Source organism: Apodemus sylvaticus, chromosome 4 (genome assembly GCF_947179515.1).
Source record: "Apodemus sylvaticus chromosome 4, mApoSyl1.1, whole genome shotgun sequence".
Classification (NCBI taxonomy): Eukaryota; Metazoa; Chordata; class Mammalia; order Rodentia; family Muridae; genus Apodemus; species Apodemus sylvaticus.
In genome coordinates, this window is record NC_067475.1 from 45,724,756 (window position 1) to 45,744,298 (window position 19,543).

A 19,543-nucleotide genomic window follows, 5' to 3' on the forward strand; every position below is an offset into this window, starting at 1 on the left:
CATGTGAGACCAGGTGCCTCAGCTCCTCAGCCTTGCTTCTGCAGAAACCAGGAGTGCTTCCCCCACTCTTCTCTATTTTTGACGTCAAGCTCAGACAGCCAGCAGAGGAGCCTCACAGTTTGGGCGGTGGAGAGTCCAGGGAGAGTGGCAGGGAGGAGAAGCCATCACAGCAACAGCTTGGAGGGGGAGCTGCCTTTCCCTTGCCCTCACGACACGGGGACTAAAGCCTGGCTGAAGAAAACCTGCGGGCTCAGGGAACCGCGGGGTTACTGCAAAGAGGGGCGGGGAAAAGGCGGGGGCGCTGCATGCAGCGCGCTGGCTCCAGCGGTGCCCGCGGGGAATGTGACATCAGCGGCGCCGGGCGCTTGCGGCTGGAGCAGGCAGCTCGCCTCGGCAGCCGCACGGTGCACACCTCGCCCGGGGGAAGACTCGGAGCCCGGCAGGCGGCCGGGATGTCGGCTAAGGAGAGGCCAAAGGGCAAAGTGATCAAGGACAGCGTCACCCTCCTGCCCTGTTTTTACTTCGTTGAGGTGAGTTGGCCCAGCGCCCTGGCATAATGCAGATCTTTCGGGACAGCTCCGGAGCAATTCAGATCCTGAGCAGGATTGGTGACCACACCGGAGGACCAGCGCTTGAGCCACTGCTGTTCTCAAATGCTCGACCCTTTCCCTTTCCTCCGACAGGTTTTTCTCCAGAGCTCCCCTGAGTCTGCCTGTGGACACCGGCCAGCACAGGCTGGTTATCTCTAGGGGCTGCTTGCTAGGTGGCCTTCCAGGAAGGGATACCTGTGAGAGTACGGGTCTAGTTTTTGGCACTGTAGCGCCAGTGAGCACAGCATATATCAGTGCCCCCGAGGGGCCATGATGCCTGTATTTTGGAATTTGTGTTTTTCAATGTGCTGTCTATATCTAGAACTCTGTGAGCTTTTGATGGGAATTCAGATGCATACAGTTTTGCCTAGACTGTAGAACCAGAGCTGTTTCTGTGGTATTAGGGTTATCGGTGGCTTCTTTTAACCCTCCTAAACCCTTCTCCTACTACAGTTGCTATGGTACTACATCTGCTTCTAAAATTGGGTCATTTCTAGATGTCAATCACCAATCTACTGGCCTTTAGCCATGGTGTGTGTGGGTGTGTACACAGACTCATACATATATCCATGTATATATGTATATAGCTCAGTGTAGATACATGCATAAACAAGTGAATATATATTTCAAATGTATGACATCATCTGAGTTCACATTTTTTTGTATCTGTGCTTTTATTCTGACCTGAGAATATTTCGGCTAAGCAATTAACATGGGGTTGCACTCATAATGAACCTCTGACTTACCTAATGCAGCATTTGAGGGAGGAACAGTTTATGGGAGGAGTGTAAAGATTGACAGGTACAGGATTCCGTGTACTGTGTGATCCAATGCATTCGGAAGACATTTTAAGCAAAGGGTTTGTTAAATTACAGGTGAAGGGAGGATACATTTAGGAGAATTTAACAGTTCTAAGGGTAAAACAGTGGTTGGTGTAATTACATCTCAGATTGAATAGAGAATTCTGAAATGATTACTGCATTATAAATAGCCTTCCTTCGTTGTCTTTTTAGCCAAAGATGGAGGTTCTCACTTCCAAGCACAGATAGCAGATTCCGTATTTGATAACTGAGAGGCTTATCTGGATTGGGAAAGAGCTACTATCTTGAAACTTAGAGAAGAAATAGTCTGTCAAGGCCCTCCTTTGATATTGCTATATATCTCGAAGTTTCTTTTATGTGCCATTTAATTTTGAAAGATTTAAGTTCTAAGAGAGGTGCATATGACCTGCACAAGTTTCAGAGAAATGACCTGTGACCCCATCCCTTTATCTAGGACCTTTAGAAAAGAAGCGGGGGGGGGGGAGAGAAAGAGAGAGGGGGGACAAAGAGAGAGGGGAGTGTTAGCTTAAAATCATTGTTTCATCTATTGTCCTTTTTAGAAGGAATCTTGAGGCTATTGCTTAGTTGACTGAAACTGTGGGCCCAGAGTGCTCCATGAGCAGACTCAAGGGTAGGCCTCAGGGCTGCCTGCGTCTAGATCAGTGGCTAGGCCACTTGTGGCACTGCTGATCCATTTAGTGGTGGTTTTTGCTAAAGCACTTTTAATCACATCTAAATCTACTATGTTTATTGGATATGTTTATTGGAGAGAAATTAATGATTTGGGGGGGGGGGTCTGTCCCTAAAAGATACTCACCTAAGGTCAGCTGGAAGCTGACTGCACCAGAACACAGCTGAATGGCCTCCAGGAACCTTACTGAATGAGGGCACAAACTAAAAAAATTGAATCATTTTCTTAAAAGAATCAAACTAAAGACTCTTGAGGAACTTTTTTCATGGAATACATACCTTTTAACCTAGGACCTTAAAAGTAAAGATATTTTATAATTCATGGAAATTGTGTCTCTAGGGAAAAAAAAAATCTTACGAATGTTGCAAAACATCTTACAAATGATTTTCCAGGAGTGGAAATCATTATTTATACATTGACCCACTCTGATACCCGTTATGAATTCATTAAAGTCACACAAGTTGCAGAGAGATCACTTAAAGACAATCATTGATTTGTTATAAGATTTATTATTATTTTTTTTTTTGCATTTTCTCATTCTGATTTTTGTTTGTGTTTTGAAATGGAATGTCAAGGGAGCCCAAGCTGGTTTCAAAGTGACTAGTAGCAAGACAGGCCTTGAACTCCTGACCCTCCTATCTCTCTACCTTCCATGTGCTGGGGTGAGAGGCACACACCATTGTGCCTGCCTCATGAAGTTTAAATGAGTATCTCTAACACTATATTTGGGGCAGTAATAGACGTCTAATAGAGACCTCCAAAATTGGATTGCAAATTATCTCCCTGAAACTTGAATGCATGACAAACCTCTAAAGAGATTGTAGAAGACAGGAGAAGGCATCGTTCTTCCAGCTATTTAGGAATTGGCAGCAAGCAGAACCCAGCTCCTTAGAAATGACTCATTTTGAAGCTAGTGGGAGGAATCTGCAGGGTGAGTCTCTTCTGCAAGATGAATAAACAGAGCTTGAATTAACATGTCAATTAAAAGCACTAGAGGAATGGCCTCTAGCTTTGGGACATCGTGGTTAAGATAGATTGGCAAAATGCAAGTAAATTTCCTTCCATCATGTATCAGTGTAGATAGTATAATTGAAGTAATATAAAGATGGTGAGAGGGTCAGTATTCAGAGGGAGAAAGTATTCAGGTCTTATAATAGTGGGAGCAAAAATGTCTTTCTTTAAGGCGTTTGGGCCACTTTTTGGTTGCTCTTTGCTTCTTGAGTTCTTTATATATTTTGGATATTAGCCCTCTATCAGATGTGGAGTTAGTAAAGACTTTTTCCCAATCTGTAGGTTGCTAATTTGTCCTATTGACTATGTCCTTTGCCTTACAGAAGGTTTTAGTTGCATGAGGTCTCATTTATCAATTCTTGATCTTAGAGCCTGAGTCATTGGAGTTCTGTTTAGGAAATCTCCCCCCTCCCCCATGCCCATGAGTTTGAGGCTTTTTCCCATTTTTCTCTTCTATTAGATTCAGTATATCTGGTTTTATGTCGAGGTCCTTGATCCACTTGGACTTGAGCTTTGGGCAAGGTGACAAAAATCAATCTATTTTCATTTCTCTACATACAGACTGACAGACTGGCACCATTTATTGAAGATGCTTTCTTTTTTCCATTATGCAAGGAAACTTACCAAGTAAATTTTTACTTGGACAGAGAGGGTTAAAATAAACCCAGATGCAATTCTGGCAGGAAAATAGCAACATTTGGTTGATTGGGAACAAAATGGACCTTAAAGATAGATTGATCTGGTTCAAGCATCACCTGTGCTGTATAGTGGATAATTTTGACCATGTTAGCTCTCTTGTTGATTATTTCCCTTTATGTGATAAAAATCATGTAGTCTCAGTATGAATGTACATTTTTCATCTGTAATAGAAAATAAGATGCCTATTTCTTAGTTCTAGAGTATACTTTGTGGTTAAGGCATCAGGCCTGTGTTACATGGCTACATTGTGTTCTTTCATTTCTTTTTATATAATTGTCCTTGACCTGAAGTAGATTCTTTTCCCTTCTAGGTTGAACAAGTTCGACTTCATTAACTCACACTGTTCCCCAGAAGGGTTCTGAGTTTCACAGGATCCCTGGAATCAATCTGTCATATTGGTCATTGGAGGGACAGTGGAATGCTCTTAGCTTTGTATAGAGAACATGGCTTCTCTTTGCAAAGCTGTTAGAAACACATGCACCTTCTAGCTCAGTCTCCAGCAGTTCTGTTGTAGAACAAAGCCAGCGAGTCATGGAATGGCTTAAGCCCAGTGCCCTGACTGCAGTCCCGGGCTCCAGCATGGGAGGAGGGTTAGAAGGAGAGGAATGACTCACTCCCACATGTTGCCCTTTTCCCTCTGTATCAAAATGTTCAACATACATGCATGCACATATACGTGCATACATACAGGCGTACACAATAAATAAATGCATGTAATTTCAGTAAAAGAGGACATTGTTGTCTACATTTTTTAAAAGAAATAGATAGAAATTAGATAACATACCCAAGCCTATAAAGCAAAGTTTGAGGCAGAATGGGTACCAACTCAAACTTCATGGTCACCATCGCAGACTGGTGAACTCCACGTACAGAGAGCATACATCTACAGGCAAAGTTCCTCCCTCTGCTTCCTCTCTGTAAAGAACAAGATGGTGGCACCTGGGAGGCTGGGCTGGGATCATCACTTGAATTCATGAGTTCAAAGCCAGCCTTAGCAACATTTTTAAGACCTGACTCAAAAAGAAAACAAGCAGACAAACCAGCAACAACAAACCAGGAAGGTATGGTGCGGTATGAGCAGGTTCCCACAGGGAAGAGAGACTTACTTCCCCAACTCAGCTGTCCTCAGCTAGAAGACACTCAGTACAAAGACAGCAGGCAGTATGCTACCACACACTGTCTCAGCAGCCAATGGAGAGTGTCCCCAGGTTAGACCAGGAACAGAGATGTTCCAATCTACTTAATCTGGCAAAGCGTCTCTGTGATCTTGTGGACACAAATCACATTGTTCAGTTTCAGGTTCAAGCAAAACTGTCCTGGTTCACAACCTCAATTGACAGTAAGTTAACGGGTAGAATGCTGTTGTTGTTGATGTTGTTGTCATTGTCGTTTCACATTTTATCTTCTGTTTCACTGATAAAAAGGTTCATAGTTGACAGTAACATCCTATGGTAATTTGCAAAGCAAGATGGCTTCTAGAATAGCACACTACCTTATGGATTAGTTAGATAATTCAGTTTACCACTGTTCAACATGAGAAAAGAAAGGCCAGCTGTGGATAGACCAGACTTTTAAATAAGCAGATATCCAAGGTAGTATTATATTAAACCAAAAGTAGGCCGATATCTTTTTGCATCTTAATCTATGAAGCCCTCCCCAAGTGATGGCTCTTGTGTTCGTGATTGCAGCTGGGTGCATAGCTAGCTAGCATCAGCCAAAGGCTGTCCGAGTTTATTCATTGTGTCTTACATTCCACAAAGCTGGCCATCTGGGGGGATCCCCTTTATGCTCAGCCCCATGACAACCCCCATATGCTTAGGCTCATAATCTTTTTCTCAGTAGTCACACTGCTCAAAGATCACTCAACATGTAATATAAATACATAATAAATCATTTGTAAAGTCCCCAGATGGAAATTTATGAAAGTGAAATAAATGGGTGACAGATTTCTTTTTATTTAAACATTGTTTAGCTTTGTATCATACTTTTCAGTCTGTGAGATAATGCTTACCTGTTGAAGCAGAAGACATGCTTAATGTATTTTAAGAGGCTATCCATAAAGACAGGACTGAAATCTTTTGTTTTATGTAAATACACATGATCAAAACTCTTTACACAGACACATGTGAGCATTGGAGGTGTGAGAAAATTATGTGGGAAAATATAGAACAGAATCAGAAACATGTAACCAAGTCTTTTAAACCTAAAGATAAATAAAATTATTTATTTAGAGAATTTTTTTCAAGTTACTCATATCTTAATTTTAACATGAATCCACAACATTTCCGTGTTCCAGGGCATCTTTTCGTCAAGTTTATACAGCTTATGTGATCTTTCTGTAAAATATAGTTTATTTTATTTTTACATGAACATTAATATCAGCGAGAAAAATAGTATCACAACATCACTGAGTTTCCTTGTACCAAAATAATAACTGTGAATTTTCCCATCTTTTCTGGATTGGATAGAGATAGTCTCCTCAAAAACTGTTCTAAACTCTGCCAAGTGTGATGAGTTGGCAAATCTCCCCTCCCCGGCTGGTTACCATCCACACATTGATGCAGAGGGGAAAGTAGGAGAGAAAAGACGAGATTTCTAAGTCTAGAGATAGGTTTAAATGAGGACACTTCCCCAACAGCAAGTTTTAAGCACACAACCTCTCTGTTAGTGACTTCTCTCTCCTCTTCAAAGGCACAATCTCTATCTTTTCTCCAGGAGTAAATGTCCTACATTTTTATGTTAGGAAAGTATTAGTTCACTTTTGTCAACTTCAAAGAGAGTTATCATGGTAGTATTGTTGATGGTGGTGACAATGATCTTAGTAATAGTAATAATAATGATAATGATGATGATAATGATAATAATAATGATAGTGAACTTTAGTGAATTTCAGGTGTTCTTTATGTGGCAGAGCTTGAGGTACACTATCACCCATCCTCAGAACCTTTACAAAAAGGAGATAGTCTGTTTTTGTTAGTTTGACTGGGTTTTGTCTTGTTTTGTTTTTTGTTTGTTTGGGGTTTTTTTTGTTTCTGTTTTTCTTTTTTGTGACCAGATTTCAATTTATATCCCAAGCTTGCCTCATACTTGGACCTTACAACCGTAGGCTTCGAAGTATTAGAATTATGCTTACCTTCCAACAAGGCATCATTATCTTTGCCTTTTAAATAAGAAAATTGTGTCTCAAAGAGATAAATATCTTTGCAGAGACATTACAGTTAATGGAAGAAGCCAAGATTTCAATCAGGCCAAGTTTTGCTCACACACTATGATTGTACCATGTTACACCATTCATACTTCCAGTAACAATGCTGGATTTAGTGATTAAGTAAAATAAAGAGATGTGCCTCTCTTCGACTTAGCTATCTTCCTGGTACTAGAGGTCATGCAGTTAGATAAGTCTAGTTGAGAGTCAAAGCAGAAGAATAAAATTGGCCTGTGCACTGCACTACTGAGTTCAATTTTGCTGGTTCTATTTCCTGTTTGATGGTAACTGATTTACTTCTGGCATGGATATTTTGAAATCCATGATCATTGTGCGCTTGCAGAAATGTCTCCTTTTAGCCAGAACAAATGGCATTCTCCAGGTGCAGGTGGAAATTAATGAAGAACTATGCTCAGGATGGAAGAGAAGCCTTCAAGCTGAGTTTAAAGGAAGTGCAGTGGAAAGGATAGGGTCACAAAGAGATAAGGTTGGATACATGACTTGCAGTAAATAGATACAATATGAAGCAAAAGAAAGCAGGGTTAGAAGAGAGAACTTAAGGAAACTGGAGGTAGGAGTGAATGCATGTGGGCTTACTGGAGATCTAACCTGTGAGCAAGGCTTGGAGGCCTCTTTAGTCACCAGATTGTTTAAGATGGCATGTGTCTGAGAAACAATGATTACTTTTAATGCTGAAAATGTTTATCCATTGTCATTTGCAGAACCAGTGTCCCCTTGGAGTGTGTAGATACTATACTATACAAAAGCCTGGGCTCTCTCAACCAAACACACTTGTACTAAATACAGAATTAATCATAATTAACTGCATAATCCAAAAATGTCTGACTTGGTTCTGTCAGGTATAAGAAAACTTTTAAAAAATTAGAGTTGACTAAAGATATTTGTATGGTTAATATCAGACCAAGACAAAACCTAACTTCTGTTGTAGGTCTCTTTTCTAGTTATAATGATTTTTAGAATGATTTAGTTAAATATAATATTATCTTGAGGATTTGACAAATGGATATAATGAGCTTTGGTCATGTACAAGCCCACTCTCCACTCCAGCTCCTTCTAGCCATCTTCCATATCCCTTCACGACTTGATATCGTCTCTCCTTTTAAAAAGTAACATACTGAGTCCAGGGAAAGTTTCCTTTATGAAGTATGGGCAACTTAGTGGAGGCCACAACCCTGAAGCAAAAGGATTAATCCTCTCTCAGTCGCCATCAGCACTCAGTACTTCCTCAGCTAGGAGCTGGTGAGCTCCTACATTCATGCTGGGATTTTTGATGGGCTTGGTCTTTAGCAGGGAACAACAGCTGCTGGAATCTCATGACTGAGCAGCCCTGTAATGTCTAGAAGACACTATTTCCCAGTGGTCCCCCTGCCCCCATCTTGTGGCTCTATAATCTGTCTGCCTTTTCTTCCGCCATGCTTCCATTCTCTATGAGAGAATGTTCTGGTCTGAGTCAAAGGTCAGGCAGGACATTCTGACTTGGCATGTGGATAAACTGTGTTTCTGTGCACCCGTTTCTCAGCGCCTTCCACGGCATCACATTGGACAGTATGTTGTGGCAGTCAGGACTGGACCTGATCTGAGTTATTATCACCCTTTTATTATGGAGCATGGATGCGTCCAAGGAAGAAAATCTTAAAAATTATACTTTCCCATCAGATTGCCAAACTGTTCACATAAAATTTCACAATTTGTTCACTCAATAGTAATGGAGTCTCTTTACAAAAAGGAAAGAAAGCACTGGGAAAAATAAGAATGTCATTTAGAACAATATTTATAAAATAACTAAATTTCCCATTTTTTTCTAACATAATTTTTAATTCATATATTGTCATCTCATCTAATTCTCTAACACAGATTAAAAGCACATATTAACTCTTGTTTGGTAGCAAACTAATTCAAATAGGCTGACACAGGTGTGTCTAGAGACTTTATTAAAATCCAACTACTAGGGGATAGAGAGATGACTCAGAAGTTTAAACATGTTCTCCGCAAGTGTGAAGACCAGAAGTGAATCCTCAGATGCCCAAGTAAGTATCAGGTAGGAATTGTGGGTAACCTTCAGGATATTACCCCCCCAGAGAAAGCTGGTTAGCAAGACTTGCCACACCACTGTGTTCTAGGGTTGATTGAGAGATCCTGTCTCAATGAATAAGATGCAAGAACAATAGAAGATGGTTCTCAACAGCAATCTCTGGCTTCTACATGACAACACACCCATATGCATGTTTATCCACACACATGCACATGCATACACATACACACACATAAACACACACACACACACACACACACACACACACACCACGCACTTGAAAAAGAAGGAAAGAAAATCAACCAGTGATGTTCTAGCATATTATCAAAGATTAGGAAGCCCAAAGTTTGTATTTAAACTGTAAACTGGCTTAATTATGAGGACCACGGGCATCTCGGGTCTCTGAGTTACTTTCTAGGATAGGTTAGAACTGAAATTTCAGAAAACTGTGCAATGGAATAACTTATTTCTGGTCAAGTAGGTTTAGAAATGTTGAACACCTTGGGTAAAAGTACTAATTATGGCATAGTTAATGTTGAGGTTTTTCATTTCCTGTGAGTAATTAGACCCTGAAACAACTGCAACGAGTCCACTGCTGTTTGATCAGTTGTTTTGAAATCAGAAGAAAGATGTCAATCAACATAGGAAAGGGCAATTGCTTGCTTGTTGTAACAAAATTGCTTCTGACTATTTTAAAGTTGACCATCCCATTAGGCATATTAAGGAGAAAAAAGAAATCTGAGTGATTAAAATCAATGCAATTTTGGTAAAAGTAAACAAAATTATCAGTGTACTTAACAGACAACTATTGCTGAAAATGGGAACAATAAAACTACATGAAAACAGGTTGTCAACACTTTAATGTGGTACCAACAGCCTGTGCTTAGGAACTGGTTGCAGGTAACTTCCACCTCACAGGGTTCTAGCTTCAGATACTGGTTCCTCATGCACAAAATCCCAATGAGGACAGTATACTCCGTTAAATGAGAGATGTTAAGATAATGGTTTGGGGTTCATTTATTTCATAATTTCAGGACCATCTATTTACCAATTAAGTACCTTATTTGCTAATTGCTCATGATGTGCCTCTTAGTTGGATGGAAACAATATCTAAGGATTACTGGAGTGAGGCCTTCCAGAAAGAATTTTTTTCAGTAAATTCTGACTGAATGTATGAAATAAAATAAGACTAATGGTAGAATTTTTTTTCCTTTTTGTTCTTTCTAGTACTGAGATCAAACCCAGGTTTTCATACACATTTGTCTAAAAGCTCCAATACTGAGCAATGTCTCCAACCCATAGATTTTTATTAACTGTCATATTTAAGTCTGTGGGGACATTTTTACCTGTAAAGGAAATGACAGTTGCATGCCACATCAGAAATATTGCCCTGCCTTTTAGATTATTAAAGGACTGGAGATTAGTGTCAATGTCTGTTGTCTACATGAGCTCTCATTTTAAAACTATACTTATTGCATCATACAGTGAGACAATCCAGTAGACCGTTTAAGATAGAGAGAAAACCCAAATACCCAGCATGTGTCTGTATGGGTACTCTTTTAAGAAAAAACCTATAATTAGAAGTGAAAAACATCACTCTAATTCAGTGTGTGCTAGCCTTACTTGTCTTTAGAAGATATCAAGAAACATTTGCTCAATGCCACCCAGCAGATGGCATACAAAGGAAAATGGTTCCATATTTAATTTTAAAGTTCCTCAGTTATTTGGGGAAGGGGTAGGTCGCTGGTAAATGTTTCTAAAAAAGGATAATAGGCACAGTGATTATAAATAAGAATTCAGGAGCCTCATGCTTTGAGCTAGAAATCCAGCTACCAAGCTGAATAACTTCACAAAAATCATGTAATTTCTCCATGCTCTGTTCACTTATCCATAAGACATCTGTAACCTCTTCCTTAAAAAGAAAGAAAAAAGAAAAGCATCATGGAGATTGCCTGAACTCACTCTGTACACCAGGCTGCCCTTGAACTCAGAAATCTGCCTGCCTCTGCCTGCCAAGTGCTAGAATCAAAGGCATGAGCCACCACTATCTGGTTTGAAATTGTCTGAACTCAAACATGCAAAATCCTTTAAGTAATACCTGTCAAATATCAGGAACATTATATTGCTATTAGTAGCATTTTTTGAAAGTCAGCTGTATGTTACAGAAAAGAGAAATTATGCCCATAAGAAAAGATTTACAAAGCAATTACTTTCAACACATGAAATACTGGTCCCCAGCCTCAGGTCTTCATTTCTAATTTGGTTTCAATAACGAAATTCTTTCCAAGACAATGCACATACTTCAGTGTCTAATCATGGATGAGAAGGCCAATCTTCAGCGCCTGGGGTTAAGGCTGCTGCTTACAAAACCCAGCCCCCAAACCTCATGGTAGATCAATATTCAGGTAATAAAGCAGCCACTGAGTATTATATTAGGCTTTACTATTAAATCGTTGAGAGATTGTAATTAGTCTTTTTAGAGCTACAGAAATACAGTTTATGTTGAGACATAAAGACATGGAAGAGCATTTCCTATTATCCACAGCTACTTTTGGGAGGGCCCAATTTAAATCTCTTGTGTTCTTGAACACCTGCAAAATTGTTAGAGTGAAAACAATCCACTAACAGAACTTTAGAAATTTGAAATAAATTATTTCTGTTGGTGTGTATGGTTGATATAAATGAAATTATTTTTAAGTGTGAGGCTTTCTTAACTACACCCTAAGACTATACTCTGTGTGTGTGTGTGTGTGTGTGTGTGTGTGTGTGTTTACATGACAGGAACAACCTAAGCACATGCCATCTCCATTCAGACCATCCACATCAGCAATAACTTATTCTACGTTGAGGATCATAGATATATCAGAAGTAAAGAAGAAAGACGAAGTTTCTCTACTCTAAAGGCCCTGTCATTTGAATAAAGGAGATCTGTAGAAGAGCAATGTGTATTATATGAGCAATGTCTAAATAATGAGGATACTGTGATCCAGGCATCCAAGGAACATCATGGCATTCCTGAAGCAGAACTCCAGGAGAACTTTCAAAAGCCAGAAACCTATCAGATCTTTCATTGTGTCCAATTTCTAATATATCAAAAGCAATTCACTACGGAAGGTAGAAGTGGAGACAAAAATCAGCTCACAAACCAAGTATTTAAAGTTCTTAAGATATCATCAAAATCAATAGAAACAAGGATGGTTTTGGAGAAACTATGCAAAGAACCACTAAGGCCTGGAAATGCTCTTCTTAGTAGGTCTGCCGTTTGAAGATGCCCGCTATCCCGCCTTCGTGGTGCTGTGCGAGCCCCCTGCACACATGGCTCCTCCAGCCTTCTGTCCTCTGAGCTGGCGTAGCCACTGACTCCCGGGGCTATCTTTTCCTGAAAAGCATTCGACAAGTGCCAGATGGCACATGCGATGGAACAGCAGTAAGATGTAATGGGGGCACAGGATTCCAGGAATTTAGTGGAGCAGAATTCAATTACAGTCCTGGCCATGCAGACATCAAGTAGATTGTTTAAGTATCTGGGGCAAAGTCTTTATTCTAAAATATATCATAATATTCCCAAGGAAGTAACTGAAATTAAATCAGATTAGTAAGTGAAAGTATCTAAATAAAACTCAGCATCCACATCTCTCTCTCTCTCTCTCTAAGTATGACTATGCTCAATGATTTCTGTTTTAAGTCAAAGTACAATGGAATCTAGAAAGGACCAATTATAGATGTGAACAAGTAAAATGCATGTCATAATTAGCTGACAAGGAAGAAGTCAGTACAGAAAGTGATTCAGAGTTAAAAACAAAGGGGTGGGCTTTTCTTTTTTTTTTTTTTTTTTTTTGAAGTTTTTTTTTTTTGAAGTTTTTTTTTTTTTTTTTTTTTATTATTCGATATAATTTATTTACATTTCAAATGATTTCCCCTTTTCTAGCCCCCCCACTCCCCGAAAGTCCCGCAAGCCCCCTTCTCTTCCCCTGTCCTCCCACCCACCCCTTCCCACTTCCCCGTTCTGGTTTTGCTGAATACTGTTTCACTGAGTCTTTCCAGAACCAGGGGCCACTCCTCCTTTCTTCTTGTACCTCATTTGATGTGTGGATTATGTTTTGGGTATTCCAGTTTTCTAGGTTAATATCCACTTATTAGTGAGTGCATACCATGATTCACCTTTTGAGTCTGGGTTACCTCACTTAGTATGATATTCTCTAGCTCCATCCATTTGCCTAAGAATTTCATGAATTCATTGTTTCTAATGGCTGAATAGTACTCCATTGTGTAGATATACCACATTTTTTGCATCCACTCTTCTGTTGAGGGATACCTGGGTTCTTTCCAGCATCTGGCAATTACAAATAGGGCTGCTATGAACATAGTAGAACATGTATCCTTATTACATGGTGGGGAGTCTTCTGGGTATATGCCCAGGAGTGGTATAGCAGGATCTTCTGGAAGTAAGGTGCCCAGTTTTCGGAGGAACCGCCAGACTGATTTCCAGAGTGGTTGTACCAATTTGCAACCCCACCAGCAGTGGAGGAGTGTTCCTCTTTCTCCACACCCTCTCCAACACCTGCTGTCTCCTGAATTTTTAATCTTAGCCATTCTGACTGGTGTAAGATGAAATCTTAGGGTTGTTTTGATTTGCATTTCCCTAATGAATAATGAAGTTGAGCATTTTTTAAGATGCTTCTCCGCCATCCGAAGTTCTTCAGGTGAGAATTCTTTGTTTAACTCTGTAAGGGGTGGGCTTTTCAAAGGATGCAAGTTACCTAAGAGGTCCATGCCCTTCACAAGAAGTGTAATCATTATTGCACATTGGGGATAAGTTGCAAGATGCAACTCAAGCAAAGTATCTCAGAGCAGCTTGCCTGACCGTGGCCACTGGGCGGAAGATTAGTGTTCTCACTGACTTTATGACGGTTGTGCAATTTATATAATTTATCTCCCCTGCAGTTTTTAAAGCATAAGTTGAGAATGCCAACAAATACTTAGACTCCATAAAGTGTAAATTCAATTTAGCAACCTATTAAGATCAACCCAGCACCTGGCATAAATACCTATGCCCTAACTACATGCCAAATACTGTAAACAAATTATATTTCTACTTCCTTTGATAACAACTTCCTGCTTTCTTTCAATTAAATCCCTCAAACATTTACTAAACATATCCCAAACACTGGTTTATATGAAGATCTTACTTTCAGATTCCTGATCTTAGAATGGCACAGGTAAGGAAGGTATAAATATCTAGAATCAAAGACAAATGAACAACTCTTTTAATGAAACTGTATAAAAATGTAAATACTGGGGCCTCACTTCTAAGCAGAGAGCAAAAAGATTATAGAAAGAAAAAGGATATAAAAGAGTGTTTTTTTAAAAAAAATGTAAAAATATACCATAAGGCAAAGATTTATAAGATAATCTCTTTTGAGATAAGTGTGATAGAGACCTGAGACGTGTTTTGAGAGTGTGTGGCACGTAGACATAGGTCAGCATTTTTTAAAAAAAAAAAGAAGAAAATATACAAGGAAGGTCATGAATGCCACTGCGAAAAGGCCTCACAGGCTTGGTTAGCAGCAGGGTGCTGTGAGTTGCATGGTCAGAGGGTAACTCTATGAAAATCAGCCTGCTACTTCTGGGAGGGGGGTGGGGAGAAAGAAACAGAGTGAAAAAAGTAAGAGACGGGAAAGCTTAATGCTTTTTCTTAGACTGGCCATGATTGAAAGTGCGAGGAAATGTGTCTTTGATCGTGTTGCCTGTGGGAGATTTTAGAATCGGACAGTTATAGAAGAAACCCCCTTTTTTCCATTATGACAAGTGAAGCCCCAACAGCCCCATCTTGCTTTAATTGGTATCTACATATCCCATTTTTTTTCTGTGAAAACTAGTTCAGCTATCTGGGTCTTAGGATAGTAAACATTCATACTAACCCAATCCTTTATTGAGACTGAACATGTTGGTTTGCCCTTATAACCCTATTTTAAGGTTCATTATTATTCACCCGAGTTGGCTTTAGAAATCACAAAGCTTCATACTATATTCATGATACTATTTTATTGTCATTACTTTGAGGACATGTTTTATGTATTGTCTACACAAGAACATGTCAAACAATGTCATTAAAGTTTGTGTAGTAGAGAGGAGAAAATGTCTTCAAAAGAGTGTGCTGACAACCTTTTCAGCAACCTTTTGGGTAGACAGACCTGGATAAAGCTATTTTGACCTATCAATATTTTTCCCATTTTGAATTCCATTTCAATAGATGCTTTTGCTATGTGAAAGTTTACATTTTGTGCACATGTCCGTGTGTGTGACTATATCTGTGCATATAGGTGGGAGCTGTTCCTTTATGTCGAGCTCCCTGCTCCTTCTCCACTTTACTCTCCTTTTCTCTTTTGTGTTTGTGTTTTTCGTTTGTGTTTGTGTGTCATTGCAGCTGTACTTGAGCCACAGCACTTGTGCGAAGGTCAAAAGGTAGCCTTGAGTTCAGGATACTGGCTAACTGGCTTGAGAACATCTGGGGATTCTGCTGGTTCTGCCTCCCGTCTCGCTATCCAATCACTGAAGGATGCAGATGTGGCTACTGCGATCATTTTGATGTGGGATCCGTGTGGTTTTTTGCATATCACAGAGGTTCCCAGCTGTGATCCTCATGCTTGCTTGTCAAGCGGCTCCTGGGCTGAGCAATATCCCCAGATTCTCTACATTACTTTTTTGAGAATTTCTCATTGAACCAGGAGGTAGACAGTTCACCTAAAGCCAGCACATGCTCCTAGCTCCTCTCTCTACCCCAGCTCTGGGATCTCAGCAAAGGCAACCCTAGAATATATTTCACATGGGTGTTAGGGACCAATCTCAGGTCTTCATACTTTCAGCAAACACTTTGTCACCTCAGCCATTGCCCCAGCCCTAAATTCCCCACTGCATATAACTTTGGGATATGTCAAAATTGCTTTTTGACTTCCCATTTTAAATTTCTTGTTATCTAAAAAATGTTCCTTTGAACACTTTGCATAATTACATTCTTTGAGTTCTTGTGGTATTACTCATAGCAAAACCAAGTTAACTTTGAAATTTTTGTGCAAGTGTAGTTCTTCAAGGTAAGGGTGCTTATGTTGAAACACCCCTGTGGCGATGCCTGGAGCTGCATCCTTCCTACCTATGTTTCACCACCCAAATAGCACATTAGAGTTAAGATGCATTTAAACAGACAAGAATCATCTCACTTTGCATAGCTACAAAACTAATTTTACAGAATCTTTGATCAGTATCTTGCAGGTTTCTCCCAACACTATTCCCAGAAAATGATCCGGCTGGTCCTACCTGGATTGCAAATCCCTGAGCCGAACCTTTACTATTTTCTCTTCTTCAATGTCAGCCCACTGATTTCTTGTTATGTCTCCACAACTTCACTCAGAATCACTGAGCCTTCTAAAGCTCTAGGTCTGTATCTCATAACGGTCATCTTCTCTCTTGGCTGAACTGCTAGGTCTGCCCTGCATCCACTAAAATTCAGGTCACTTCAATTTGAGACTTCTTCCCTTCCCCATATAGTTTGAGCTGTAACCTTAACTAGTGTCTTACATCAGTTACAGATGAATACATGTTTTGCTAAGTCTTGAAGGGCTCTCGAATTTTCACTCTGCTTCATCCTTAGAACTGCTGTCTATACTCAATCCCATTCCCAAAGTGACCTTGGTAAAAGATATTTTTAGTTATGTTATTCTTCCATTTCATCTCTCCGAATGTTTCCTGTTTTACTTTCTATAAAATCCCATCTCCTACCCCTAACTCCAATTCTCTGCGAAGTCCACCTCCCTGAAACCATCAAAGATTACTTTATCCAGCTGGATAAATTAAACAGCACCTAATCTAGGTCTTGCCTAAGGTAGAGAGACTCTAGGAGCTGAAATACTACCTCCTTCTTCTTTAGACATTGCAGTTTTTCCAAGATTCTTTCTCGATTTTTATCTGCCTTCCTCAACTACAAAGTATATCCATTAAATTAAGAGCTCTGTTTTTTTTTTTCATTTCAAATGTTATCCCCTTTCTTCTTTTCCCCTCCAAAACCCCCCATCCCATCCTCCCTCCCCCTGTTCACTAACACACCCACTCCCACTACCCTGTCCTGGCATTCTCCTACACTAGGTCAATGAGCCTTCACAGAACCAAGTGCCTCTCCTCTCACGGATGTCAGGTAAGGCCATCCTCTGCTACATATGTGGCTGGGGCCATGGGTTCCTTCCATGTGCACTCTTTGTTTGGTGATTTAGTCCCTGGGAGCTCTGGGGGTACTGGTTGGTTCATGTTGTTCCTTCTACAGGGCTGCAATCCCCTTCAGCTCCTTGTGTCCTTTCTCTAGCTCCTCCAATGGGGACCCTGTGCTCAGTCCAATGGTTGTCTGGGAGCATCCCCCCTATGGATTTGTCAGGCTCTGGCATAGCCTCTCAGGAAACAGCTGTATCAGGATCCTGTTAGCAAGAACTTGTTAGCATCAACAATAGTGTCTGGGTTTGGTACCTGTATATGGGATGGATCCCCAGGTGGGGCAGTCTTTGAATGGCCTTTCATTCAGACATTGCTCCACACATTGTCTCTGTATCTCCTCCCATGGGTATTTTGTTCCACCTTCTAAGAAGGACTGAAGTATCCACACTTTGGTCTTCCTTCTCCTTGAGCTTCGTGTGGTCTGTGAATTATAACTTGGGTATTCCAAGCTACTGGGGTAATATCCACTTATCAGTGAGTGCATACTATGTGTGTTCTTTTGTGATTGTGTTACCTCACTCAGGCTGATATTTTTTTAGTTCCATCCATTTGCCTAAGAATTTCATGAATTCATTGTTTTTATTAGCTGAGTAGTACTCCATTGTATAAATATACCACATTTTCTGTATCCATTCCTCTGTTGAGGGACATCTGGGTTGTTTCCAGCTTCTGGCTATAAATAATGCTGCTATGAACATAGTGGAGCATGTGTCCTTATTACAGGTTAGAGCATTTTCTGGGTATATACCCAGGAGTGGTATAGCTGGGTCCTTAGGTAGTACTAGGTCCAATTTCTGAGGAATTGTCAAAGTGATTTCCAGAGTAGTTGTACCAGCTTACAATCCCACCAGCAGTGGAGGAGTGTTCCTCTTTCTCCACATCCTCACCAGCATCAGATGATGCTGAGTTTTTGATCTTAGCCATTCTGACTGAGGTGGAATCTCAGGGTGGTTTTGATTTGCATTTCCCTGATGACTAAGGATGTTGAACATTTCTTTAGGTGCTTCTCAGCCATTCAGTATTCCTCAGTTGATAACTCTTTTTTAGCTCTGTACCCCATTTTAATAGGGTTATTAATTTAATTGGTTCTCTGGAGTCTAACTTCTTGAGTTCTTTGTATATACTGGATATTAGTCCTGTATCAGATGTAGGATTGGTAAAGCTCTTTTCCCTATCTGTTTGTTGCTGTTTTGTCCTATTGAGAGTGTCCTTTGCCTTATAGAAGCTTTGCAATTTTATGAGGTCCCATTTGTCAATTCTTGATCTTAGAGCATAAGCCACTGGTGTCCTGTTCAGGAACTTTTCTCCTGTGACCATGTGGTCAAGGCTTTCCCCCCACTTTCTTTTCTATTAATTTCAGTGTATCTGGTTTTATATGGAGGTCCTTAATCCACTTCGACTTGAGCTTTGCATGGGGAGATAAGAATTGATTGATTTGCATTCTTCTACATGCTGACTGCCAGTTGAATGAGCATAATTTGTTGACAATGTTCTTTGTTCCACTGGATGCTTTTCGCTCCTTTTTCAAAGATCAAGTGACTGTAGGTGTGTGGGTTCATTTCTGGGTCTTCAATTCTATTCCATTGATCTACCTGCACACCTGTACCAATACCATGCAGTTTTTATCATGATTACTCTGTAGTGCAGCTTGAGATCAGGGATGGTGATACTGCCAGAAGTTCTTTTATTGCTGAGAATCGTTTTCACTATCCTGGGATTTTTGTTATTCCAGATGAATTTGAGAATTGCTCTTTCTAACTCTATGAAGAATTGAGTTGGGATTTTGATAGGGATTGTATTGAATCTGTAGTAGATTGCTTTTGGCAAGATAGCCATTTTTGCTATATTAATCCTGCCAATCCATGAGCATGGGAAATCTTTGCATCTTCTGAGACTTGAAGTTCTTATCATACAGATCTTTCACTTGCTTAGTTAGAGTCACACCAAGGTATTTTATATTATTTGTGACTATTATGAGAGGTATTGTTTCCCTAATTTCTTTCTCGGCCTGTTTATCATTTGAATAGAGGAAGGCCACTGATTTGTTTGAGTTACTTTTATATCCAGCCACTTTTCTGAAGGTTTTTTTTTTTTTTTTTTATCAGGTTTGGGAGTCCTCTGGTGGAATTTTTGGTGTCACTGAAGTATACTATCATATCATCTGCAAATAGTGATATTTTGACTTCTTCCTTTCCAATTTGTATCCCTTTGACC

At 40.0% G+C, this 19,543-nt stretch overlaps 1 protein-coding gene across 2 annotated transcripts in view; it reads left to right on the top strand.

The window, feature by feature from the left end:
• Positions 1-305: 305 nt before the first annotated feature.
• The window catches only part of Plppr4 (phospholipid phosphatase related 4), a 40,785-nt gene continuing 21,547 nt past the window's right edge, over positions 306-19,543 (top strand). The window contains exon 1 of one of the 2 annotated variants that reach the window (XM_052178512.1): positions 306-530. In XM_052178512.1, coding sequence (XP_052034472.1) covers positions 306-530 — 225 coding nt within the window. The remainder of the gene's footprint in view (positions 531-19,543) is intronic. The other variant, XM_052178513.1, reaches the window with a different exon arrangement.